We start from the raw sequence: 27,775 nt of genomic DNA on the forward strand, positions 1-27,775 counted from the left end.
TTACAGGTTCATTGCAAGAGTCCTTAAGATGAGAAATGAGCCAACCAGCTCATATTTTTATTAAAAGATTTTAAATTTTATTATTATTATTGTGTGCCTACAACGTATGTGTTTGTATGGGGTGCAGTTTAGTCATGGGGCATGTATGAGGGGTGAGTCCAAGCCATGTGGCGAGGGGGGGGGTACTTCCAAGCCATGAGGCCTGTGGGGGGGGGGTACTTCCAAACCGTGAGGCATGTGGTGTGTATGTGTCCAAGTCATGGGGCATGTGTATGGAGGTTGGAGGACAATGTGGAATGAGTTCTCTCCTCCCTCTTTTACTGGGTTCTGAGTCTTCAGAGTAAACACACCAAATGCTTTTCATCTGTTGAGTCATCTCACTGTCCTAAGTTTTAAACTTCATTTAAAATTTAAGTTTTGCTTGATTTTTAAACCTTGTTAATAAGTTACATCCTTTGAGGAATGAGACTTAGAAAGCCACAGGATCATATACAGAGCTACTGTAATGACACATAAGCACAACTCCACCTCAAGAAGCCCATTCTCACATCTTGGAGTTGTGTTCTGTTCCTTTTCCTGTATGTCTAAGCACTTATGAACTAAGTCCTTTTCACCCTGACTCATCCTCAACTCTTTATACTCAGGGTAGGGCTTTAACTGTGTGGAATTCCTAAGCTAGATAGGAACTCTTAAAGTAGCTAGTGGCATATGTTGGTATCTCCCTGCTATTGCTGACATACTGATAACCATATAACACAAACTATAATACATACCATTGACAAATAAAATTAATTTTCTTATAGAATTCTGATTATATCAATCCCAGTCGAATATTTTTGAAACATCCCCCCTAAGGTGGTATTCTTTAAATCTCTATTTAGTCACATAACTATCTATCTACTATTTAAATACTATTCAGGATGGTGGAGATGGCTCAGTTGGTAAAGGGCTTGCTTCACAAACATGAGGATCTGAGTTTTGATCCCCAGCATCCACATAAAACATTAGCCAGGCATGGAAGTTGACACCTACAGTGAGTGCTGGGGAGGCAGAGACAGGAAGGTGCCTGGGGCTTGCTGGCCATCCAGTCCGGCCACATCAGTGTGCTCCAGTTTAGTGAAAGACTCTGTCTCCAAAGGCTAAGGTGGAGATGGGACTGAGTAAGAATACACACAAACACACCACATACACACATAAAATGAAATTTAAAATAAGTAACGATTCGATAGACACAGTGGTGCATATCTTTAATTCTAGCACTCAAGAGAAAGAGGTAGAAGGATTCTGAGTTGCAGGCCAGTCTCAGCTACATAGTAAGACCATGTCTTAATAAACCAAAAACAATAAAAGGGTTCACATTTATTAATGACTAAACATTTGCTGAAGTAATATTGCCCCAGGATTAGGTGGTAGTTAAGCAAGATGGGTATGAGTCCAGGCTCTGAAGATCACGCAGTTAGTACATTCTACTATATCGCATACACCACAAACTCAGGCAAGTTCCTTCCTCTTTCTGAGCCTCTGTATTTTTCATCATTTTCAACATAGCAGATGGCACATAAAAAAGTATTAACTCCAATTCTACTCTTAAACTGACCAATTGCATTTTTCTTTTAAATATCTTAGGATTTCTATTGCTGTGAATAGGCAAGATACCATGGCCATGGCAATTCTTATAAAAGAAAGCATTTAATTGGGGCTGGCTTACAGCTTCAGAGGTTTAGTCCATTGTCATCAAGGCAGAACATGGCAGCATGCAGGAAGACATGGTGCTGGAGAGGTAGCTGAGAATTCTACATTTTGATCTGCAGGCAACAGAAAGTGAACTGCATATCCTACACCTCAAAGCCTACAGTGACACACTTCCTCCAAAAAGGCCCACCTACTCCAACAATGATACACCTTCTAATACTGACACTCACTATAGGCCAAGCATTCAAACACATGAGTCTACGTGGCCATATCTATTCAAACCACCTCAGTATCCTATCTTCAGTCAAATGTTGTAATCAAATATTCACTATTAAAAACCCTGTTTCTCGCCGGGCGGTGGTGGCCCACGCCTGTAATCCCAGCACTCAGGAGGCAGAGCCAGGCGGATCTCTGAGTTCGAGGCCAGCATTGTCTACAAAGCGAGTTCCAGGAAAGGCGCAAAGCTACACAGAGAAACCCTGTCTTGAAAAAACAAAACAAAACAAAAAAACCTGTTTCTCTCCACCTCTGTGTTTTTTTTTCTTCCTTCAATCTAGAATTCCTTCCTTCTCCACAATTCCTCTAAGATGTGCATATCTATATCATAAACAAGGCTTTATAGTCTTACATCAAATGTTATTTCTTCCATGAAGACTACACATTTTATTGTTAATGCTACTTCATTTAAATCTTTAAAATTGTATGGTTTTGTTTTTCTTTTTTTGTTTTTCGAGACAGGGTTTCTCTGTGTAGCTTTGCGCCTTTCCTGGAACTCGCTTTGTAGACCAGGCTGGCCTCGAACTCACAGAGATTCACCTGCCTCTGCCTCCTGAGTGCTGGGATTACAGGCGTGCACAACCACCGCCCGGCCGTATGGTTTTCTAATAAATATGAATTTCAAAAGACAAGACTCAACTAGCTTAGAAAAAGAGGGTAATATTAAAATGAGTGACATTACAGTAAATTAGGGCTTCTATGAAAGGGACTTGTTTATATAACTGCAAAAACTTCTGGAACAACTGTAATCTCAAAGCTTATGTAAATCCAGTCTAGCCTGAGTATTAGCATCACCTGGAAACTTGTTAAATATGATTTACTCAAGTACAGTGAATCAGAGAATATGAATGAAAACTAGCAATTTTTACCAAGTCCTCTGGGAGATTCTGATGTTCTACAGAGTTTCAAGGGCCAGTAAGATGGCTCAGCAAGTAAAGATGCTTGCTGCCAAGCCTGAAAGCCCAAGCTGTATCCCTGGAATTCACATGGTGGAATGACAGAATCAGCGCCCAAAGCTGTCCTCTGATGTTTAACACACACACACACACACACACACACACACACACACACACACACACACCACTCGAAGATTTAGGAGGCACTGTGCCCAGTTACTGTGCTCGTGACTGCTGACCTGGGAAGAGAGAAAGCACCAACTAGACAAACGGCATGAGTGGGAGCTGGAGAGGTTTCTTAAGGTAAGGAAAGACTGCAAACAACAAGGTCACAGCCAAGACGGATGGAGAACTTTACATGACTCCTTTTACCTTTGTGATGTATGGTTTTATCTTTTTAAATGATTCCCAGGTATTGGAGCTACAGACAATTGTGAGCCACCATATAGATGCTGGGGATTGAATCTGGGTAATATGGAAAGCAGCCAGTGCTTTTTTTTTTTCCTTTTTTGTTATTTATTATATTTTTGTTTTAATTTTACACATCAGTCATGGGTTCCCCTGTCCTCCCCCTCCTGCCCCCGCCTCCTCCCCCCTCCCCTCCATTCCCATCTCCTCCAGGGCCAAGACTCCCCTGGGGATTCATTTAAACCTAGTTGATTCAGTACAGGCAGGTCCAGTCCCCTCCTTCCAGGCTGAGCATGTGTCCCTGTGTAAGCCCCAGGTTCCAAACAGCCAGCTCATGCACTAAGGACAGGTCCGGGTCCCACTGCCTGGAGAGATGGCTCAGCGGTTAAGAGCACTGGCTGCTCTTCCGAAGGACCCGGGGCTCAGCACCTTCATGGCAGCTCACAACTGTCTGTAACTCCAGGGCCAAGGGGGATCTCATGCAGCCAGTGCTTTTAACTGCTCAGTCCTCTCTACAACCTCCTACCGTTTTCTCTTATCACCTTTAATTAAAATCCAATATTGTTTGGAAACCACTTTATGATGTCATTTATTAAAAAGTTCCCGTAGAGAACCTTTAAACAATGTAACTCCTAAAGGCACCAAAATTATACATATTGCTATTATTAAGACACTGTCACACAATTCTCTCTTGAGAAGCCTGCACTCATGCCTTGGGTGTGTACTGGCCTTTTCCTAAGTGACTCTTTCCCTTAATGTTAGGCTTCTATCTATGTTAAAAAAAAAAAAATCTTTTCTAGCCAGGCAAGGTTATACATGCCTGCAAATGCAGCATTCAGGAAGTGGAAACAGGAGAATTAGCAGATTCAAGACCAGCCTTGACTACAAATAAAGTTTAAAGTCTGAGAAGGTATGAAATTAAAACCACTTTCCCATTAAATATAAATAACTATTCTCAGTAAGAAGTCACCTGAGAGGATACTTGTAGATTAATAGTGTGAATCAAAGAAGGTAGACTTCTATTTGCTTTCACAGAGCTACATTATGACTTTGGTTTTCCTGAAGATTTTAACGAACCGTCATTTGTTTTTGGCCCTGCTGGGGATAGAATCCATGGCTTTGGGCACACTGGGCAAGTGTGCCAACTCTGAATTATATCCAAGCCTTTAAAATATTCTTCCTATGAGACTTTCTATACATTATGAAGTAGACAGGTAATGTGGGGGCTTGCTGTACTAGTTTACCCAACTTCCAAAGCATAACATTATGCTCTATTTCCCTTCACATCGTACAGGCTAGTCTTAAGTCGGTCTTTGAACCCCGACTGACCCTCCTGACTCTACCTCCCAAGTGCTGGGATTCCAGACATGTTCCTTGTGCTTGGCTTCTATCTATTCTCCCCTGCAGCAATGAACTAATATGGCACACCCTTTCGCCCTTTCTCTGGATGATTTTTCTCTTATGATCTGTGACACTGCTTTTTTGGTTTTCCCATTTAAACTTTAAGGTTTATTTTATTTTATATATATATATATATATATTTGTGTCTATGTGTAGGCATATACATTTATGTGGATGCCCACGGAGGCCAAAGAGGTGGTTTGGAGTGACAGACTAAACTGGAGTTACAGGTAGTTGTGAGCAACCTACCATGGGTGCAGGCAGAACTAGGGTCCTCTGGAAGAGCAGCATGCATTCCTTAGTGCTCAGCCATCTCTCTAGTCCCCTTTGTTGGCGTTTTCAATTCCTAATCTGACCTTCTTCTCCAAAATGCTGGATTACAGGTTTGTACCAACACTCCCAACACAACCAAACGCTGGGATCACATAGGTAACTCAGCATACTTGGCCCACAATCTATCAATCTGAACCTGAAAATTTGTAGTTATTTATTCATGTGTATGTGTATGTGCCCATGCCTCTGTGTGTGTGTGTGTGTGTGTGTGTGTGTGTGTGTTTTTACAGATGTGTATACATGAGTGTCTGTGAAAGACAAAAGACATCAGAACTCAGGAGTTAACTTTCCCACCCCTTGAACCTGAAGTTGAAATGAATGACTACAAGTTCATTCACTCTTGTCTGTTTCTGCATGCTGTGGTAAGCAGTCAGTGAACCCTTACCTTGTTTCATCTTTGGGTCTGCAGCCATCATCATTCTGTGAAATACCTTCAACAATAAATTTAAACAAAATGAGATTCAACAGAGTAATTTTCAACTGAAACTCAAAAAAAAAAAAAAAGCCTTTATTAAACTATTAAAACTTTCTAGTACAAAATATAAATCCAAACATAAATTTTAAAGGGAAAATTCTTCTATTCTATACATATTGTTATTCAATGAGAGATTAGTTAAGATGCAGTACTCACACGCTACTTCTGCATGTTTTGATATATATATTTTACTCTAATACAAACCCAGTATTTAGCCATTTTCTCAAATCTCAAGCTAGCACTGAACTCAGGTTCCTGCCTCAGTCTCATTAGGATTAGAGTTGTGCGCCCTCATACGCAGCAGCTTTTAATCACTTACTTTACCTGAAATGCGGGGGTGGGGGAATGGGGTGGTGGTGGTTTACTAATCAATAGCAGAAAGGTCAATATAAGACAATTCTGAAATAGCAAACTCAATTAGTAACTTTTTTTAATTAAAGGAGATGAGGGGGGGAAAAAAACCTCAGAGAAAATGAAAAACTCAAAGAACTCTCTGAGAGGAAGACTTGAAAAATCAAAAACCAAGGAAGTTTCAAAGAGGTCCAAAGGGGAAGGAGGAGGAGGACGGAGTGCCTAAGAACGCAAGTTGAACAGTCTGGGCACAGCCGGCCAAAGAACACACGCCCAGGGTACAGCCACGGCTCCAACAGTAAAACCACCAGTCCACACACAGCACGTAACTATGCCACGGCTAGCAAGGGTGGTGGAAGCCTATTGTTTTCCTTTTTTAAGTACTGAGGATCACAGAAATATACATTTAAAAAATGATACAGTGGAATGGATAAACTGTGGAGTTGCTTTGTAATTTAAACTGTATGAAAATCTACAGTACTGAAAACAAGCTAACAAAATATGTTACCTCAAAAACATGCTAAGTGCGGGCTGGCTAGATGAGAGGCAAAAGTGACTGCTGCCAAACCTGATGACTTGAGTTTGCTCCCTGGAACCCATCTGATGGAAGGAGAGAACCAACTCACAAAAGTTGGCCCCTAACCTCCATACTCTCAGCATACTCATACACCTACACACAGACAAACACACAGTAACAATTTTCATGAAAAGCCACTAACTATACATCTGAAATAGTGACCCTTGCGATATATAAAACGTATTCTAATAAAACTTTAGAGTAGTCTCTAAGAACATGAACGGTGTTCGGCTGAAAGTTCTCTGAAGGTGGTGGTGAGGGCCGAGGGGCTCCAGCAGAGCAATCACACAGTACAAACAAATTTAACATGTGGATAGACAGACTTGAGGAGTTCAAGTGCCAGCATGTCAACTTGCCAAGGACATAGCCATGCTGGTTCCTAGAACCCATCTGGTGTCGGAGTATGATTGGAGGGATCTTGGTATTCGGCAGTCAGGCTGGTGACTTGTGAACCAGAACCTCACATCTTACTTGTCTGTTCTAGCAGCCATTATCCACGAAGCCAAAGAAATGAAGCTGCGAGCCACCTTTCAGCCTCAAGCTGTCCTTACCCTCTAACATCTTTCTGACAGCGTGATTATTTTGCTTTGCTTTGCTTCTCACTTCGATACTTAAAGGATGTTCAAGCCACTGTTTGAATGTGCTGCCACCTGCTTTGCTTCTTAAGTCAAACCAACAATGCCACAGCCCACTCAGATGTGTGTGACCCCAAAGCCATAGGTGCTCCATACCCAGCAGGCCACATCTGCTACACTGAGCAAGTGTCTAAGGATCAGTTCACAGCTGTTACAGGGAGTATGAATCTGTTGTTGTGGTTTTCCTGTATTGGGTGTTGTATTTATGGTGACTTCTGATTCATGTTTCAATATATTGGAAACTTTTCATTTTATCCAACAAATCTGTTACCTGTTACAAGCTTGATTAAGGAGGAGTTTTTTAAATCTTTAAAAAAAAAAAAAAAGCCAAACCAAAACGGGGTTGGGGATAAAACTCACTTGGTAGAATTCTTGTTTAACATTCACAAAAACCTGACTCTGAGCCCCCACACTGCACACACCAGGTGTGATAGTTCCCATTAGTTATCTCACCAAGAGACTGCCATAAATTCATCTGGGACACACATTATATTACAGGTCAGTCTGAGCTCCAGTGTGAAACTGTCTCAAAATAAAATGAAACAATGTTTTTTATGTGTACTATATTTTCTTTGTTTTTGTTGTGTTGTTGTTGTTGTTTGAGACAGGGTTTCAGGACCTCTGGAAGAGCAACCAGTGCTCTTAACCAGTGAGCCATCTCTCCAGCCCTTGAGACAGTGTAGTTTTGGTGGCTGTCCTGGATCTCACTCTTAGACCAGGCTGGCCTCGAACTCAAAGAGATCCACCTGGCTCTGCCTCCCAGGTGCTGGGATTAAAGGTATGTGCCACCGCCGCTGCCCGGCTCTATATTTTCTTATAATGATTGATCTATGCGACATAAGTGGAATGAGAAAACTATACCAATATATGTATATAACATTAAGTACTAAATCAAGTCAGTATTCCATTTCTCCCATAAGTAAAAAAACCACTGGTGGAGGTGGGGGTAGCTCAGCAGGTAAAAGCACTTGCCAAGCCTCACAACTTGAATTCAATGTCTGGAAACTGCATGGAAAGTCAGGACACCATAGTGCATCCATAATCCAGCACTCCTAGAGCAAGACGGGAGTCAGATGGAAATGCCTAGAATCTCCAGACAGCACAGCAGCCAAGGAAGAGACTGGGTCTCATCTAGGTAGAAGATGAGAGCCAACTCCAAAACCTGTCCTCTACACAACTAACCTCTACACAAGTGCTACAGCGCATGGGCACCTCCTCCATGCGTATATTGTATACACACGCATTCATGCATGTGCAACACACACCACAAATGAATAATGAATGAATGAATGAATGAATGAATAAATAAGTAAATAAATAAATAAGAAAGTCACTTGGAGAAGGGCAAAGTGACATGAAAACATATCCAAATTCTAAATGCATGTGTTTTACCACAGGAAACCCTGGAAGAGCTACAAAAAGTTTGCCTCAGTGAGCTAAATTAAAAGAGCACTCCCACCACAAAATAACTAGTTCCTGAAGAAATTTAACACACTTTATATTCTGTGGCAGCCAGGCAATCTCAAAAATGAACAAGAACTTGATCTGACATACCAGAATAGAAGCAGAATGCAGCTTTAAAACACCTTTATCTTGTGGCAGTTGCCAGCTCTGAGGTGGATCAGAAAGCCTCAGGCCAGCAGCAAGGTGGGAGTGCTGAACCAGACACTGTGCATTAGGCTAGGGACGCAAAAAGTAGACAAAATGTTTTTAGATCGGAGCAAACCCTGGCACTACCTAAAGCAAAGACATTTTCTCTAAAGCAAAGAATTCCCAAATTAGGCCTCTGACAGACTAAAGTAAAATAGAAATTTGCAATCAAAGAACATGAAATAAAAATCAAAATGAGCCCCAATAAGGGAAAGACAAGATCATTTCTAAGTCAACATGGTGGTGCATGCCTATAATTTTAGCACTCAGTACTCAAGAGGCAGATTAAAGAAAACTTGCAAATTTGAAGCCATCCTGGTAGTCTACATAGAGAGCTCTAGGTCAGTCAGTACTATATACCAAGACTCTGAAAACACTGAAAAATCAGTTATATCCCCAAGGGTTTTACATAGTAAAATTATTAAATGGAACATATAGAGGGAAATCATGGATTAAAAGTAAATTAATATATGAAGCATGGTAGCACATGACTGTAATTCCAGTACTTGAGAATCAGAGACAGAGTGCTGAATTTGAGGACAGCCTGGGCTACTAAGGGAGAACCTATCCCCCAAAATTGAAGATAAGGGCTGGGAGTAGAGCTCAGAATGCCTTGCCCAGCCCATAAATCGAGAATGGTGGCACATACACCTTAGTCCTGGCATTTGCAGTGAAGGCAGAGGATCAGAAATTCAAGGTAATCCTTAGTTACACAGTGAGTATCAGTCTTGTGCTACATAAGACACTAAAAACTAAACAAACCTTTCAACATCTCCACATAAAGCCAGAAAATGTGAAACTAGCAACACAAGCATCAACAATTCCACTCATGAGTATAAACCAAGAGACAAGAAAACATTTTCCTGAAAGTTAATAGCATTAGTTATAATTCATGACAGCTAAATGCTCATCAGTAAATGGGTAAATCGTAGTGTACATATACAATGGAATAGTACTCAGCTTCAAAAAGGTAATGATACACACTACAACGTAAACATTAAAAGTCAACTCTGGGGCTCAGAGGAGAACAGTGCTTGGCACAAGGACCATTGTTCAGAACCTAACATTCACATAAAAAGCCCTATGTGATCCAGCACATGCCTATGACCACAGTACTGACAGCGGAGGAGGCAGGAGTTAGTGCTGGAGCTTGCTGGTCAGTTAGCCAAAATATCAGAGTTCCAAGTACAGGAGAAGACAAAGGAACAAGGCAAGATAGATGGTAGAGGACAAACACTGTTGTCCCCTAGCTGCAATGTGCACAGCTGGACACACTGGCACAGATGTGTACACACATCACACACACACTCACAAAAATTCAGCTATGAATTAATATGATGCAATAGTTAATTTCCATTGTCAACTGGATTAAGAAATGCCTATGAGGTTAGTAAAGCACACCTCTAATGGTATTTCCAGAGATGACAAGCTCATCTGACAATGAATCGATTAATCCCTCGATGGATATACAGTATGCAGGCCTTATCTAGAAGTGGTGAGAAGCAGGAAATGGGGACTAAATGAAGGTGGTAGGTCATGGGGCAGAGGTGTCCTTGGGATAACATTGCATCCTTGGCCTTTTCCTATATTCCTTTCTTTTAATTCCTGGCTCCTATAATGTGAGCTACTCTGTTCTGCTGTGGTCTTCCCTGTCTTGATGGACATATACTTCTGAAACCAGAAGCTAAAATAAGAAATTCTTCCTTTAAATTGCTTATGACAAGCATTCTGTAAATAGTCATGAAAAAGTAAATAACATGCCTGATATATTCCCACAATATGCAAATCCAGGGACAAAAAACAATTAAGATTACCAGGGGCTGGGTAAAGGAGAAAGCAGAGTATTGTTCTAGGGTTCCAGTTTTCAAAGTATAGAGATGCTGAACATAATCTTGATAATGGGAACTACATGATCTATAAAGCTCACCTAATTTGAAAACCCCAAAACAATAAAAAAGAACTTACTTGAAGAAGTGATAAATGTTATAAGCTGTAAATGAAAATACCATTTCATTTTACTTACCATTAGACCCTGGCAATTCTACTCCTAAGGATAGAATACCGATGGAAGCTTATCAGTAGATATTCAAAAAGTATCCACTATATCACTGTTTATAACAGCAAAAACTTAAAAACAATCTAAACATAATTTGACATAAAACTCTAGAATGTTTACCTAACAGATTTTTATAAAATGGGAAAGTGAGCTCAGAAATAACAATATGGATAAATTTCAAAAAATAATGTTTTTTTAAAAAAAGAGATGCATATCCTTTTTTAAAAAATTTATTATATATGCAGTGTTCTGTCTCCATGTATGCCTGCAGGCCAGAAGAGGGCACCAGATCACACTACAAAAGGTTGTGAGCCACCATGTCATTGCTGGGAATTGAACTCAGGACCTCTGCAAGAGCAGCCAGTGCTCTTAACCGCTGAGCCATCTCTCCAGCCCTAATAATGATATTATATATAGCTCAAGAAAAGTTGGGTGTGGTGGCAAACACCTATAACCCCAGCATGTGGGGGCAGGAGGAAGACCAGTTGTGCCCAGCCTTAGCTAGAATAGTGATTCTGAAGCCAGCCTGGCCTACTTGAGATGCAGTCTCAAAAAACAAACAAAAACAAAAGCAACAAGATTAAAAAAACCACAAGTAATATACTGCTTATTTTTTTAAATTCGGAGTTCAGAAAAGTATTTTGACTACAAAAAAGATGAGTAATGATATAGAAGGAAAAATACAGATAGATGCAATGATACTGTTTATGTCTTTAATATATAAAAACTGTGTGGTAGTTTTCATGGCTGTTTACTTTAACGTGGCCTTAGACCTCAAACACATATTAAATAGGAGAACAAATCAAAGTGCTTCATAAACTGAAAAAAATTAATGCAGTAAAAGCTCTACCTAAAAAACCATGACCTACAGGGCGACCAAGTGAGTTCCAGGAAAGGTGCAAAGCTACACAGGGAAACCCTGTCTCGAAAAATCAAGGAAAAAAAAAAAAAAACAAAAACCCATGACCTAACTGCTCCAATTTTTAAAAGTACCACTCATCATGTCAAATACAAACATAAACACAGGGGCAGGAAAAATGGCTCCGCAGTTTAGAGCACATATTGCTCCTGCAAAGGACCTGGGTTCAATTCCCAGCACCAACATGGTAGTATGGTAGTTCTAGTTCCAACACCCTCTTCTGATCTCTATGGAAACCAGGTACACACAGTACACACACACACACACACACACACACACACACACACACATGCAGCAAAACATTCATACATATAAAATAAAATAATAACAATGACAAAGGAATTCTGTTGGCCTTTGGAGAGGGCAAGTTAACAAATATTTGAGCACAGGGAAATATTCAAACATAAGTCAATTTCAATAAAAGACTATAGGAGCAAGATTGTGATGATGCACACCTTTAATCTCAGCACTTAGGAGGCAGAGGCATGTGGATCTCTGATTTAGATGACAGCCTGGTCTACTTAGTGAGTTCTAGAGCAGCCAAGGCTATGTAGAGAGACCCCATCTTGAAAAAACAAAGACTACAGGGACTAGAAAGGTGGCTCAGTGGTTAAGTACACCTGTTGCTCTTGCAGAGAACCTGGGTTTTATTCCCAGCACCTACATGGCAGCTCACAAGACCCTGTAACTCCAGTTCCAAGGGATCTGATATCCTCTTTGGCCTTCAGAGGCACCAGGCACACATATAGTAGACATATATACATACATTCAAACATAAAATAAAAATAAATGATTAAAGGAGACTATAAAGCAAAATTTCTCTATGTATAAATTCTTTTGAGATTTGTTAAGTTGAAGTAATACTTGGTGAAACAAAGAATTTAGGCTGGTTCCTTAGAACTTATACCCTGATAAGAAGTACTAATAATACACTTAGACCTAAAATAACTGCTTACCCAGAAGTTTAATGGAACCACAAAAAATTAAAGTTTAATAAGAAAAAGTCTAAGTTTAAAAGCAATGAAGCACACATAATAAGCAGAGATTTCATCTTACTTTTTTTTTTTTTTTTTTTTTTTTTTGAGGCAAGAGTCTCACTATGTAGTGCTGGCTAGCCTAGAACTCACTATATGGACTAGTCTGGGCTCAAAGGCAACAGAGATCTACCAGCTTCTGCCTCCTGAATGCTGAGATTAAAGGTATGTGCCACCACAGTTGTTATTTAAGAGAAGCTGAGTTCCCAGCTTATTTTGTTTCATTTACTGTGTGTGTATTCCATGGTATGTGTGAAAGTTAGAGGACAACTTTTAGAAGTTCTTTCTACCTTTTTATGGGTTCTGGGGGTTAAACTCAGGTCCTCAGGCTAAGCTACCTCACCAGCCTTCCCTAAACTAATTTTAAATACATTCAGAGTATATATAGCAAAGACAAAGACCTTGGGCCAGAACTGGGTGTAGCAACTATGTGTGTAATTCCAGCACTAAGGAAGCCAGCCACAGAGAAGGACTGTTTCAGAGGTGGTGAGATGGAGCAGCTGGTAAAGGAAATCAGTACCAATGACAGAGGTTTGATCCCAGGATCCCCATGGTAGAAGGAGAGAACCAACTCTTGCAAGTTGTCTTTGGACCTCCACACTGGTGCTGTGGCGTGTGAATGCATCCATGTTATGGGAATTCATTTCGTTCAGCCAATGGCTTTGGGGTACAAGCCCTAGGGTGTGGCTTTGTTTGCACGTGACCCCTTGGGAGTTGAGGGAGAGTTTCACTCTCTTGGATCCTCATAGACGGTTGGTTTCCAAAACCCCTGGGCAGAATGGAGGACAACAACAGTTGGACAAGCAGTGGTGTTCCTTTCTTTCTGTAGCCGTGAGAGTATTATCCCCATTTTATATCTTAATAAATTCCAGAGATCCTTTAACAGACTCCTGTGGGTTTACCTAACACATCTATACACAGAAATAAATAAGTATAATAAAAACTTTTTTTTTAAAAAAGAGAACTGCTTCAAATTCATGACCAATACAGGGTACAAAGCAAGTTTAAGGATAGCCTAAGCCACACATTGAGATCCTTTCTCAAAAAAACAAAATAACAACAAAAACCTAAGCCAGATATGCTGGCTTACACTTTTACATTTTACTCTAAAATAAAGACTCACTAGCATGACTTTTGCATTGAAGTGCCAGCTACTGAGAAAATAAACAGAAAACATGAAGCTGTAAGTACTCAAGGTTAGGCTAGCTTAACAATAGGGTTATTCTGAGCTGGAGAGATGGCTCAGCATTTAAGAGCACTGGTTACTCTTTCAGAGGTCCTGAGTTCAATTCCCAGCAATCACATGGTGGCTCACAACCATCTGAGATCTGGTGCCCTCTTCTGGCTTGCAGTCATGCATGTAGGCAGAACACTGTATACATAATAAATAAAATAAATAAATAAAAACCAATAGGGTTATTTATATTTTATCCTGTGTATGTGTGTGTGTGTGTAAATGTAACTATTATAGATTCCCTATGAACAACGTTCAGCTGAAGTTCAATTCTGTAGCAGTATAACTATTTCTGAATTTTCCTTCTACTTCGTAATTCCTTTTTTTTAAAAAAAAAAAAGAGGGGGGGGGGAGGACACAAGATGACTCAGTCTGTTAAGGCACTTGCCTCCAAGCCCAATGAGCTGAGTCCAATGCTTAGACCCACAGGAAGAAGTAAAGGACTGACTCTCACGAGTGGACCTCATGAGTGGACCTCTGCACAAGCACTCCTACACACACACACACACACACACACGCACACTCTAAATGAATAAATGTATTTAAAAACACAGTGTAGAAAATTCTTCTTAACTATCTTCAAATTTCTTCTATGGAAAAGTTGTGTTAAAGAAGTCTCCACCAATGAAGCAACAAAGGGTCACAGTACCTAACAGCCGGAACTGCTTTATAACTCAGTTCTAAGTAAACAAGTCTTTGTCAGACCAAACACCAAAACTATTAATTTAGAGTTCTATGTTGTAGGGCCTTGGAAATCTGTGTTAAAAGCAAAAATAGAGTGGTGGTTGGTGCACATCTTTAATCCCAGCACTCAAGAGACAGAGCAAGGCAGATCTCTGTAAGTTCAAGGCCAGCCTGGTTTAGAGAGAGATATCCAGGACAGGTACCAAAACTACACACAGAGAAATCTTGTATCAAAAAAAAAAAAAAAAAAAAGAAGAGAAAGAAAGGAAGGGAGAAAGAAAAAGAATAAATTGGAAAGAAGTTTTACTAAAAACACTACCAGATAGTCAGGGGTCACTGGAAACTTCTTTATTGTGGTTAATTCCTCTTCAACACAAACCAGTATACCCCATAAAATGTACCAGCACACTGATAATGAATCACGTTTAATTACTATAATAACACAAAAGATATCCCTGTAAGGGAGTAGAAACGGCAAATGGATTCCAGCTTGTACTGACTGTCTAGCACTACAAGGACTTCAAGTCATTTAAACTCCACAAGCCACTGCTATAGACGGTAACGTATATCCACCATTGGCAATGGAAGAGGTGACATTCAAAGGTACTGTATTCACTGCTATGAATAATAGCATTCAGGATATACTAAATCAATCAGTTCAATAGTCACAGGTCAACTGTAGTGCAACTGTTTTAATAATTTATTTTTATTTTATGTGCATTGGTATTTTGCCTGCATGTATGTCTGTGTGATGATGCAGGATCCCCAGTTACAGATAGTTGTGAGCTGTCCTGTAGGCGTTGAGAATTAAATCCAGGGTACTTTTAACCACTGGACCATGTTTCCAACCCAAAAATATTTTGCCTAGGACTTTGTGGGGGGTTTTCTGGTTTTGGTTTTTATTTTTCAAGACAGGGTTTCTCTGTGCAGCCCTAGCTGTTCTAGAACCCATTATGTAAATCAAGCTGGCCTTAAACTCACAGAGATCCTTCTGCCTCTGCCTCTGAAGTGCTGGGATTTAAGGTGTGCACTGTGGTGGTACTGTGTTCCCCAAAATATTGTGCACCCTAATAAACTTATCTGGGGTCAGAGAACAGAACAGCCACTAGCTAGACAGAGGCCAGAAAATGGTGGCACACAAGCCTTTAATCCTATCACTTGGGAGGCAGAGATCCATCTGATCTCTGTGAGTTCAAAGCTATACTCGAAACAGCTAGGGGTAGTAAGAATAGCCTTTAATCCCAGGAAGTGATGGCAGAAAGGCATATAAGGCATGAGGGCCAGGAACTAGTGCTGGTTAAGCTTTTAGGTTTTTGGGCAGCACAGTTCAGCTGAGAGGTATCCAGTCTGAAGAAACAGGATCAGCTGAGGAATTAGCAAGGTGAGGTGGGTGTGGCTTATTCTGCTTCTCTGATCTTCCAGTGTTGACCCCAGTACCTGACATCAGGTTTGATTTTATTAATAAGACCCTTTAAGATTCATGCTACAGTGCGCCATCACTGTAAGCAAGTGTTGCAACTTGGGGGTGGGGATGGGGAGTGAGAGGGTGGGGGGGATCATCCTGACTGCTTGGGGAGCCAGGCTATACTTTCAGCTGCTAGGATAGCTCTGGCAGCTGGAGCTGCAGTGAGACAGCTCAGCTCTGGAGAGGTATCCTGACTGTTTGGGAGTAGGCTATACCTGGAGTTGGGGTGCAGTGGAGGATGGTCTCCCCACAGGATATAGCAATCCTGTTCCTCTCTTGGAAAGCTGCTACAGCTGAGCTGAGCTCAGCCCCCACTTAAGGGGGCTTACCAGCAGAGCTCTGCTTCTTCTCTGGCCCAAGACGTTGATTCTTTTGCTTCACTCTGCTAATGGGGAAACCACTGCCGAAATGTAGCAATCTCCTCCAGCTCTGGGAAAAGTTGTTACTTTTTCTACTCCACCTAAGTCCCCTAAGGGAACATCTCTGCAAGGTTTTATCAGCTGAGTTCCCTAAAGGATGTCTCAGCAAGGTTCTTCTCTGAAGATCTTCACCCAAGACTCTATTGAGAAAGAGATTATTTGGGAAGGAGTTGTCCAGGAGAGTGGCTGCCTCTGCCAGGGAGGGAAAGAACAGCAGACTATTTGAACAGCCAGGGCAGTTTATATAGGGTTTCTTAGGGGCGGAGTTAGAAGATTTTCTGTTCAGGGATTGGTTAGTTTTTTGTTTGTTTTGTTTTTGTTTTTATTTGCTCAAGGACTGGTTAGTTTCATGGGTCAAGGGCAGAGATGGTCCCGATTTCAGACAGCTGTTGTTTCTTTCACTGGCCTCTCTTAGCTTTTTGGCTCTAATTCTAAGGCCAGGGCATATTTCTCTCACTGGCTCTGATTCTATGGACGAAGTGTTTCTTTGGGTCTGGGTTCAGGGATAAAGTGTTTGTCTCTTCCCCTGGTTCTGGGCTCCAGGGTCAGGGTGGTCTCTTTCCCTACAATCACTGCCTGGTGTGATTCAACTGTTTTTCATTCAGCTGTTTTTGTTCATTTGGTTGGTTTTTTGAGACAGGGTTTCTCTCTATAGCTTTGCACCTTTCCTGGAACTCGCTCTGTAGCCCAGGCTGGCCTTGAACTCACAGAGATCCGCCTGGCTCTGCCTCCCGAGTACTGGGATTACAGGCGTGTGCCACCACCGCCCGGCCCAATGCCTTTTTAAAAAGAAATAAACCTTTTTTTTTCCCCTGAAAAGACCAGTAATAACAATAATTATAAATACCACACTAGCTATTGTTTGTCAGAAGATTCCTAAGAGACCTGAACACAAAGTAAAATCTGAACTGAGCATGCTGGCCTATGTCTGCCTTGTAATCCCAGCACTTGGAAGGCTGAGGCAAGAAGATGAGAGTTCAAGACCATCAGGGTACCAGAGACACAGCTCAGTAGGTAAAGAACTTGCTGTGTAAGCATGAGGACCTGAGTTCAAACCCTTAGCATCCATGTAGAAACCTGGTGAGGCAGCACATGCTTATAATCCCAGTAATAAACAGAAGGCTGGAGACAAGTGGACCCTAGAGGCTCTCTAGTTAGATGCCCTAGACAAACTAGAAGATTGTGAGAAATCCTGTCTCAAAAAAACACAGCAGACGGGGGCTGGAAAGAGGGCTTGTAAGGACCAGAGTTAAGAGTCCCAGCATCCACGTCAGGCAGTTCATAACTACCTAGCTCCATAAGATTATCTAGGGAACCCACACAGGTGACATACACTCAGAAACACATACATACATATCATTAAAAATAATTTTTTAAGGCAGACAAATGACTGAGGAAGATTTCCTAATATTAATCTTTGGCATCTACTGATGCACACACAGGAGTATACTACCATCACCACTCATAATTCACACACACACACACACACACACACACACACACACACAAAGGTACGTGCACACACACGTACTAGAGAGAGAGAGAGAAAGAGAAAGAAAGAAAGAAAGGTCAGCCTAGTCTATGTGGTATATTATTATCTTCAAAAAAAGGAGGGGGAAATGTAACCATTTTAGCTAGGTGTTGGTGGCCCGCGCCTTTAATCCCACCACTTAGGAGCCAGAGGCAGGTAGATCTACATAGAGAAACACTGTCTGGAAAAACTGAAAAGGAAAAGTAATCACTCACTTTCTGAGCAGGAAGTCTCACCATTAGCAACAACTTCAGCCTCTACTTGCAGCCCATCCAGACAAACTGACAAATCTCCGATTGTCTCTGTTGGCTCTTTGTCTCCTAGAAGCTGCAAAGTCAGAACCACTTCTTCAACTGAAAAAGAACAAAGTTATACAAGAAAGATCACTCTTCCAATTATGTGTAAACTGTTTTACTGGACAAAGGTTTAATTAAGAACCTTTGAGACCAGAACACTGCTTTTTAAAAAGAAAAGAAACTTCACCAAAATATAGAATACAAAATACTAAATAATCCAAATCATCTATTATATTCATTCCACCCTTGTAAGAACATAGTATAAATCAAACCAACATGAAAACAAAGGTTATTTAGCAATATAAATCTGGGCTATAGTGAATGAAAACATAATTTAAGAATGGATTATATATCATAAAGACCTAAATAAGAAAAATATTCTGATAATTGTGTCAAGGGATAGAAAAACAATTCACATTTAAACTATAAGCTCTAACTAAAATGAGTTATGACTTTATAAATGAAAATAAAACCACCACCTAAAATAGGATACTGCAAATTTAAGCAATAGAAACAAACACTGAGGAATCTACCTACGTTTTTTATTTTATTTTGGTTTTTTGAGCAGGGTTTCTCTGTGTAGCATTTTGCGCCTTTCCTGGGGACTTACTTGGTAGCCAGGGCTGGCCTTGAACTCACAGAGATCCGCCTGCCTCTGCCTCCCGAGTGCTGGGATTAAAAGTGTGCACCACCACCGCCCGGATCTACCTACGCTTTTATCCCTAACATCATTTTTGTCTCTCTGAAGTATTTTCCTTCATTTCTGCTTTAAATCTTTTAGTTTTTCAGTAATTCACTATGTATTACTTTATTAATACTTAAAGAAATATTTACTAAAATAATATATTCAAAATGAATGACCAAACAAAATTATTCAGAATGCTTTAAATAGTTTTAGGACTTTTCTGTCACTTTTTATAACCACATAGATATTTTTTATAGTTGTTTTGTTTTGTCTTGATCTCGCAATGTAGCCCTGGCTGGCCTGGAACTCAGTATATAGCCCAGGCTGGCCTTGACCTTACAGAGATTCATCTGCCTCTGCTTTGCGGATGCTACAATTAAACATGTCAACTACCTCCAGTTCAATAATCATTTAAATTTAAGGACCAATAATGATATGAGTTGTTCCACATGTTTAACATAAGAATTTCTCTCAAAAAAACAGCAAAGTACATTTTATGTTACTCTTACATACATACGTTTCATATTGTTTGACTTTAATGTTTCATAAATATCTAATGCAGCAGTTCCCAACAAAACATCAGATTTCAGGGTCTGGTGACTCCACACACGAAAATGTAATTTACTCGTAGGGGTAACGATACTGAAAGTAAAAAAGTAAAAAATATTGTTTTCATTAAACATCATAATGAGATCCTTAATAAGTTACAATAAAGCTTTAATGTCTAAATTTTTTTATTGTACCTCTTTTTCTTAAATTAAAACAAATTATGTTTATTTATTAGTTGGATGTGGAGGTCAAAGGACAACTTGCAGGAGTTGGTTCTCTCCTTCCAGCATTAGGGTCTCAGGGATCTAGCTCAGATCATCAGTCTTGGAGGCAAGTACCTTTACCTACTGAGCTATGTGGGCAGTCCCTCACTGTGCCTCCTAAAAATTTACTATTAACCAGGCCTAGAACTCACTGTGTAGACCAGACTGGCCTAGAACTCACTGTATAGACCAGACTGGCCTGAAATCTGAAATCCTAAGTGCTAGGATCATATGCATATAATTTTTAAATTTCATTCATTTTCTTAAAATTATCACTAGACACATCAAAATGCTTCTAGGACTTCAAACATTCATATTATAGGTATTATCAATTCTTTTGATAATTACTGGGTATAAATATAGTCAAATAAGTTTATTGTTTGAAGAGAAAAGCTTACAGTTTCTCATCTTGGCATTTAAAAGAACATCTTTTTTTCCTAGTCATTAGTGTATTTCTTTAAGTGAAACAAAAATCAAGAGGTGTAAATAGCAGGTAATAAGAATAATTTTTATTTTTGTTGTTGTCACTACTGTTTTGTTTTATTTTGAGACAGGATTTCTCTGTGTAGCCCTGGATGTTCTGGAATTTGCTCTATAGACCAGACTGGCCTCAAACTAACAGATCTGCCTGCCTCTTCCTCCAGAGTGCTGGGATTAAAGGTGCCCAGCAATGTCTGTATTTTATACTGAAACAACTCATTACATTCTGATCTACATTTTAATCTATGTTTCCCAAATCCTATGTGCTACATTATTTTAAAATCTACTCATTGGCAAATTATGCTTTTCCTCTTAGTTTTAAAAATTACAGTTCCTTTCAATGAGTGCTCAATGTCTCAGGCTGTACTACCAACATCTGACATTTTGTCAGTAAGTGTGCAAACTGAGTGCTATCTTATTTTTATGAATTCACACTGCAGATAAAAATCAGCATGCATGCACATGCATATATATAAATCATATAAGCCTAGTATCTTAATATTAACAGATATTAGAAAACTATTACAAGAGAGAAACTGCATAGCTACATAAAGGATATTAGATGTGTATATGCTCAGCTAGAAGTGTAGCCATGATATGATTATTAACTATAAAAGCAGTTACGGGGCTGGAAAGATGGCAGAGTGTAAAATGCATGTAGAACAAGTCTAGTGACCTGAGTTCACTCCCTGGAACCCATAAGAAAAATTTGACTCCACAAAATTGTCCCCCTAACTTCATGATACCACAGCGTGTACTGCCTCATAAACACACATGAAATAATAATAAATTAATTTAAATAAATTAAAATAGGGGTGGAAGGATAGCTCAGTGGGTAAAAGCACTAAATGTGCTTCCAAAGGACCAGGGTTTGATTCCAGCTCCAGGGATCTGTTGCTCTCTTCTGGCCTCCAAGGGTACCCACATCCATGCGCACACAGAGATGTACACACATAAATAAAAAAATTAAAATAAAGTAAATTTTAAAATAAAAATAAAATCAATGCTTTAGAACAAAATATATGGTATACTTTTTTGGCATAAACACTATTTCATATAGTATTTTAAAAATATAACAAAATTGAATGTTGAATTGCAGGGGCACTATAATTAAAAAATACAAAATTGTTTCTTTTTTTGGAGCTGAGGATCGAACCCAGGGCCTTACGCTTGCTACCACTGAGCTAAAATCCCCAACCCCCAAAATTGTTTCTTTAAACAGTGTTTTGCAATGTAATCCAGGTATGCCTAATACTTGTAATCCTTTTATCTTAGCCTGAGAATGTCTGGGATTATATGCATGTACCACCATACCCAACATATATAGATATACATACACACAAAACCCTAATTTAAAAAAAGGAATTGCCAGGTGGTGGTCGCTCATGCCTTTAATCCCAGCAGCATTCAGGAGGCAGAGGCAGGTGGATCTGAGTGAGACCAGCCTGGTCTATAGAGTGAGTTCCAGGACAGCCAGGGCTCCACAGAAAAATCCTGTCTCAAAAAGGAAAACAACAATTAAGTGCAGGGCATAGAAGCACATACCTACAGTACAAGCATTCAGGAGGCTGGAGGCAAAAGAGATAAAGAATTCAAGGCCAGTCTGAGCTACATAGCAAGTTCCAAGCAAGCCTGACCTACTCAGCAAGACCCTGTCTCAAAAGAGAACAAAACAAAAACAAAAGAGTTTGTTTAAAAAAAAAGTGAGTTAATCTCTGAACCTGACCCAACCCCAATTTAGGAAAAGGACTCTTGGGACTAGAAAGATAGCTCGGGTGGTTAAGAGCACTTGCTGCTTTTTGCAGACGAACTGGATTTCTCCCTAGTATATACATGATGGCTAACAACCATCTGTAACTCCAGTTCCAAGGGCTCTGACACCTTCTTCTGACCTCCCAGGGCACTATATACATTTGGTGCATAGTCACATATGCAAGCAAAACACACATACACATAAAATACTTCTTAAAAGCTATTAGAATGATGTAAATACAATACTAATTAATGTAGCAAATTTTTTTAGAAAACTAAAATTAAAAGGGAGAGCTATTATAAGGAGCTCTTCCTGTTCTTCAGTGGCAACAGTGGTAGCACCACCAACTAAACTGGAGAAGACAAAGACAGATCAGAGCAAACAGGAAACTAGAGGAAAGAGTCCTAGCAGCAGGTGGGAAAGGTCAGAGAGAGAAGGGAAGGCAAAGAAACAAGCTCATTAGAGTGGCATCTCTGCTCAGGAAGTAAACAAGCATCGCTGTGGGTACTCACACTGTAAGGGGCTGCTTCCACTTGGGACTGTTTGTATTGCTGCATTTTTCTGTCTTCTTTGACTGCCCGTCTACTGTGACTTCTACATAAGGACTTGGTCCAAACCAATTCTTTTTATTTTCTTTAAGTTTGGCTGAGATGACTGTAAAAGAAAAGAGAAACACTTTAACATTTGAAATATTAGTTTACTCCTTGATCAATGCCATTTCATTAAAGATTAAGCTGGTTATTTTTTATTTAGAAGCAGCTATTCCCTAAAATGTTTATTCATGATATTTATATTTTTCCTACTTTAGTAAATATATACATGCAGGACTTCTACATATCAGATACTCAAATAACTACCAAGAGACCCTGTAGCTGGAATTTTCTCCAGCCCTGCCTGGCCCATGGTCAGGACAAATCTCTTTCACCTGCCAGTTCCGCAGCCACTCAGTCCCAACCAAGTAAACACACAGAGACTTATATTGCTTACAAACTGTATGGCCATGGCAGGCTTCTTGTTATCTAGTTCTTACATCTTTTTTTTTCCCCCCCCGGAGCTGAGGACCGAACCCAGGGCCTTGCGTTTGCTAGGCAAGCACTCTACCACTGAGCTAAATCCCCAACCCCTAGTTTTTACATCTTAAATTAACCCATATCTATTAATCTATAAATTAATCCACAGCACTTCCTCTTTTCTTTTTTTTTAAAGGAAGGTTTTAACTTTAAAATAGTAAAACTACATATAACAAAACAATTATCAAGCACGAATTACTATAGTGCCTACCCACTACAAATTACACTTATAATATCTAGTCTATTTATAATATCTAGTCTATTTGTATTTGGCAAAGTTAAAAAAGATATCCTATCTATCTTATATTTGTGAGTCTAAGGTTTTATATATAACTTACCTCTTATCATAACTAAGAAAACTTGTATACCTAGAAAACTTAACATGACAAAAGTTTGACTATCTTAGAAGACTAATTGTTTTATTACAATTTAAATGAGTTGTATAAATATACCTTAAACAAGAGTAAAAATATACATATAGTATAACAAAATTAACTTTAAATTTGTATCAATAAACTAAATCCATAGCAATGTAAAACATTTTTAAACAAGTTGTTTTTTAAAAGTAGGTTCAATAATCTACCCTTTTATCCTATCATATATTTATTAATCTCTAAGTTGCCATGTGGCTCGTGGGTTACCGGTATCTTAACATCTTTTCATGGCGGTGGCTGGCAGCGTCTCTCCACCTCAACCTTCCACTTCCCAGAATTCTCCTCTCTCCTTGTCCTGCCTATATTTTCTGCCTGGATATTGGCCAATCAGCATTTTATTTATACAGAGCGATATCTACAGCAAGACCCCATCCCCTATAGCTACTACCAGGATCATGGGCAATTCTACCATCCCTAGCCAAAATGAATTTATAGCCCAGCTCCCCAAGCAGCATAACAAGCAGTCTAACATCTAGGAACTAAGCAAGCACAGGCCCAGGGGATGGCCCTAATCCCTGACTTCTTACAGAACAAGTAGTCTTCTAGCATGACTTTGGCCAAATCATTTCTTATTTTCCTCTAATACACACACACACACACACACACACACACACACACACACAAAGCTGGCATGGAGCATATTATGATGGTTTGAATAAAAATAGCCCCCACAGGCTCATGTGTTTGAATGCTTAGTCACCAGGGAGCAGCACTATTTGAAAGGATTAGAAGGATTAGAGGTTCTGGCCTTGTTGGAGAATGTCACTAGAGGTGGTCTTTCAGGTTACAAAAGCCTATGCCAGGCTCAGCCTCTCTCTCTGCTGTCTGCAGATCTGAATACAGAACTCTCAGATACTTCTCCAGCACCATGTCTGCCTGTGTGCCACCATGCTCCCCACTATGACAACAATGGACTAAACCTCTGAAACAGTAAGCCAAGCCCAATTAAATGTTTTTCTTTATAAGAGCTGCCATGATCAAGCAGGGCATGGTAGCACATACCTTTAATCTCAGCGTTCGGGAAGAGGCAGGTAGATCTCTGAGTTCAAGGCCAGCCTGGCCTACATACAGAAAGAGTTCCAGGAAAGCCAGGGCTATACAGAAAGACCCTGAATCAAACAACAAATACAAAAAATTTTTGCTGTGGTCATGGTGTCTCTTCACAGCCATAGAAACCCTAAGATAGTAGGATTTAAACCCATGTGCTTCTGTATGTATGTACATTTACTTATATTTTTATATACTTGTATTTTGCATTTTACACTATATTTACTTTATTTGTGGGAAGGAGTGCTCGTGCCATGGTGCAAGTATGAGGGCCAGAGCACAACTTGAGGAGACAGTTCTCACTCCACCATATGGGTTCTAGAAATTGAACTCAGGTCACCAGGCTTTGTGGCAAGTACCTTTACCCACTAAGCTATCACTGGCCCAATACATACTTTTTTTTTTTGTTTTTCGAGACAGCGTTTCTTTGTGTAGCTCTGGGCCTATCCTGGATCTCGCTCTGTAGACCAGGCTGGCCTCAAACTCAGAAATCCGCCTGCTTCTGCCTCCTGAGTGCTGGGATGCCCGCCACATTTCTTTTTATAAATTCATTATCTCAGTTATTTGTTACAGAATCAAAAAGCTGACAAATACATGATATATTTGCTGAAAATAATCTTTATCTGTTATTTTTTGTTTTTCCGTTTTTCATGTGTGTGTAGTATGTGCATGAGTCAATGGTGGTGCATACATGGGTATAAGTATGGGTTTTTGCGTGTATTTGGGTGCACGTATGTGGGTAAGTATGCATGTGTGTATGAATACATTTGAAGGCTCAAGGTTGATGCTAGAAATCATCCTTGATCGATCTTCTACTTTATTCATGGAAGGAAGGTCTCTCAAGTAAACCTACAGGTAGCTGATATGGCTGCTCTTGCTAACCAGCTTGCTCTGTGGCTCCCTTCTCCACCTTCCAAGGCTTAAATTACAGGTAGGTCACCGCAGCCACCCAGCATTTACTTCTGAGGAAAGGAACCCCAGTGTCCTCATATTTGCATAGCAAGCATTTTTACCACTGAGCCATATTCCCAGTCCCTTATTTATTTATGCGTTCATTTATTTATTTGACTTTTAAGTCCTGTGCTTAAGTATACTCGAACTTTTAGACAAAAGATTAAAATGGCAGCCCAGCAGTGGTGGCATACTCCTTTAATCTCTAAGTTCGAGGCCAGCCTAGTCTACTGAGTTCAGGACAGCCAGAGCTACACAGAGAAATCCTGTATTGAACCTGCACTCCCCCCACTCCCTGCCAAATTGGCTAGAGATAATAACTCTTTGTGATATCAACAAGAAGTTACTTTTTCTCTCTTACTTAAACTTCTTCCTTTCATCACTAGTATTGCTTTAAAAAAAAAAAAAAGGTAATTTCATTTTTGAGAATGTTAAAAGCAAAATAGTAACTTCATTTTTTAAAATGTAAAGGTATATAAATTACTGATGTAACCTGAAAAATAAAAACAGTTAAGAGATAGAAGACAGTACCAGTCCAGACAAAGGTTTTAGTATTGAGCTCACTCTTTGCCCCCAAAAGCAGAAGATGCAGCCAGGCAGTGGTGGCGCACGCCTATAATCCCAGCACTTGGAGGCAGAAGCAGGTGGATCTCTGTGAGTTCGAGGCCAGCCTGGTCTACAGGACAGCCTCCAAAGCTACAGAGAAACCCTGTCTCGAAAAACCAAATCTAGCATTGACAAAGAAATAGTACCTTTCATTTAGAATTGCTGGTAAAGAAATATCAATTAAAAAAAAAAAAAAACTGAGGGAAGCTCCATGAAAAAAATTCTAGGATGCTATTACCATTGTTTGTTTGGTTTTCGTTTTGGTTTTGGTTTTTTAAGACAGGGTTTCTTGTGTGTAGTCCTGGCTGTCCTGGACCTAGCTTTATAAACCAAGCTGGCCTTGAAAACCCAGAGATCCTCCTGTCTCTGGTCCAGAGTGCTAGGATCAAAGGCATTCACCACTACAGCCCAGTTTATCCTCAGGTTTCGATCAACTGAATGTAGTAATTAAGTTATGTGTTGGAGGCCACACATACACACACACATACATACACATAATTTTTAAAAAGGATATGGTTTGTGGCCTAACACATTTACAAGCTAGAAGATGATATAAACCAGGAATAGCAGAAATTAAGTAATACAAGGTACAAATTGTTCTGTATTCAATATATGTTAAAGGGAAAGAGACTGGAGGTCACTGTGTAATGGAGCTATAGGTACCTGTCACACCTAAAGAATCTAGCAACTCATCTAGACCATATGGAGCTGCAATGTAATATCTTAGCTAAGATTAAGAAACTACACCTCAATGAAAGAAGTAGTGTAGGTTTCTGAGCAGAAACATAACCTAAGAGGTGGCATATTAAATATTAATCTTAAAATGATGTACAGTATGGCTAAAGGGATAAACAAAGATAAAAATGTTACTTAACAATAGGAACCAAAAGATCTGAGTAGTTATTTTCCCAAAAACAGATATAAAATTAGCCAAAAAGTAGACAAAAACATGCTGAACATCATTAACTATTGGGGAAACAGAACCTCAGCTAGTAGGATGGGACAATCAAAATGACAGATTACAAGCACTAGGAGGAGGTGGAGAAATTGGAAACCTATTATTTTGCTGATGAAATTACATAGTAGTGAAGCTGCTTTGAAAAATAACCTGGAATCCTCAAAATGCTAAACATGGATACTATATAACCAAGCAATTCAACTCCTACATACATACCCAAATAAACAGAAAGTACACATCCTCACAAAAACAAATGTTCATAGCATTATTCATAGAGTATTACCCATAACAGACGAAAAGTACAAGTCTAGCAAGAAGGCTCGGAGAACATAGGTGTTTGCCAAGGACTTTAGTGTGATCCAAAGAACGTCATGGTGGAAGGAGAGAACCATTGTCCACTGGCTTCCATACACATGCACACTTATATGTGTGCACAAATGAACACAAACACACACACACACACACCAAATAAATGTAACAATAAATATGAGCAGAAACAATGCAAACATCCATCATCAACCAAGAAATACATAAATAAATATTGTACATTAACATAATGGAATACTATTTGGCAATAAAAAGAAATGAAGTACTGGTACATGCTACAATGTAAATGAACTTGAAAACATGCTAAGTGAAAGAAGATA

The 27,775-nt window shown here is 39.7% G+C and overlaps 1 protein-coding gene across 1 annotated transcript in view; it reads right to left on the bottom strand.

Annotated features, from left to right (window-relative positions):
- Itch (itchy E3 ubiquitin protein ligase) overlaps positions 1-27,775 on the bottom strand; it is a 113,963-nt gene that overhangs the window by 54,544 nt on the left and 31,644 nt on the right. The window contains exons 4-7 of the mRNA XM_036184019.1: positions 22,575-22,716; positions 19,535-19,659; positions 18,252-18,389; positions 5,392-5,437 (exon numbers count right to left, since the gene is read on the bottom strand). Coding sequence (XP_036039912.1) covers positions 5,392-5,437; positions 18,252-18,389; positions 19,535-19,659; positions 22,575-22,716 — 451 coding nt within the window. The remainder of the gene's footprint in view (positions 1-5,391; positions 5,438-18,251; positions 18,390-19,534; positions 19,660-22,574; positions 22,717-27,775) is intronic.

This window comes from Onychomys torridus, chromosome 4 (genome assembly GCF_903995425.1).
Source record: "Onychomys torridus chromosome 4, mOncTor1.1, whole genome shotgun sequence".
Classification (NCBI taxonomy): Eukaryota; Metazoa; Chordata; class Mammalia; order Rodentia; family Cricetidae; genus Onychomys; species Onychomys torridus.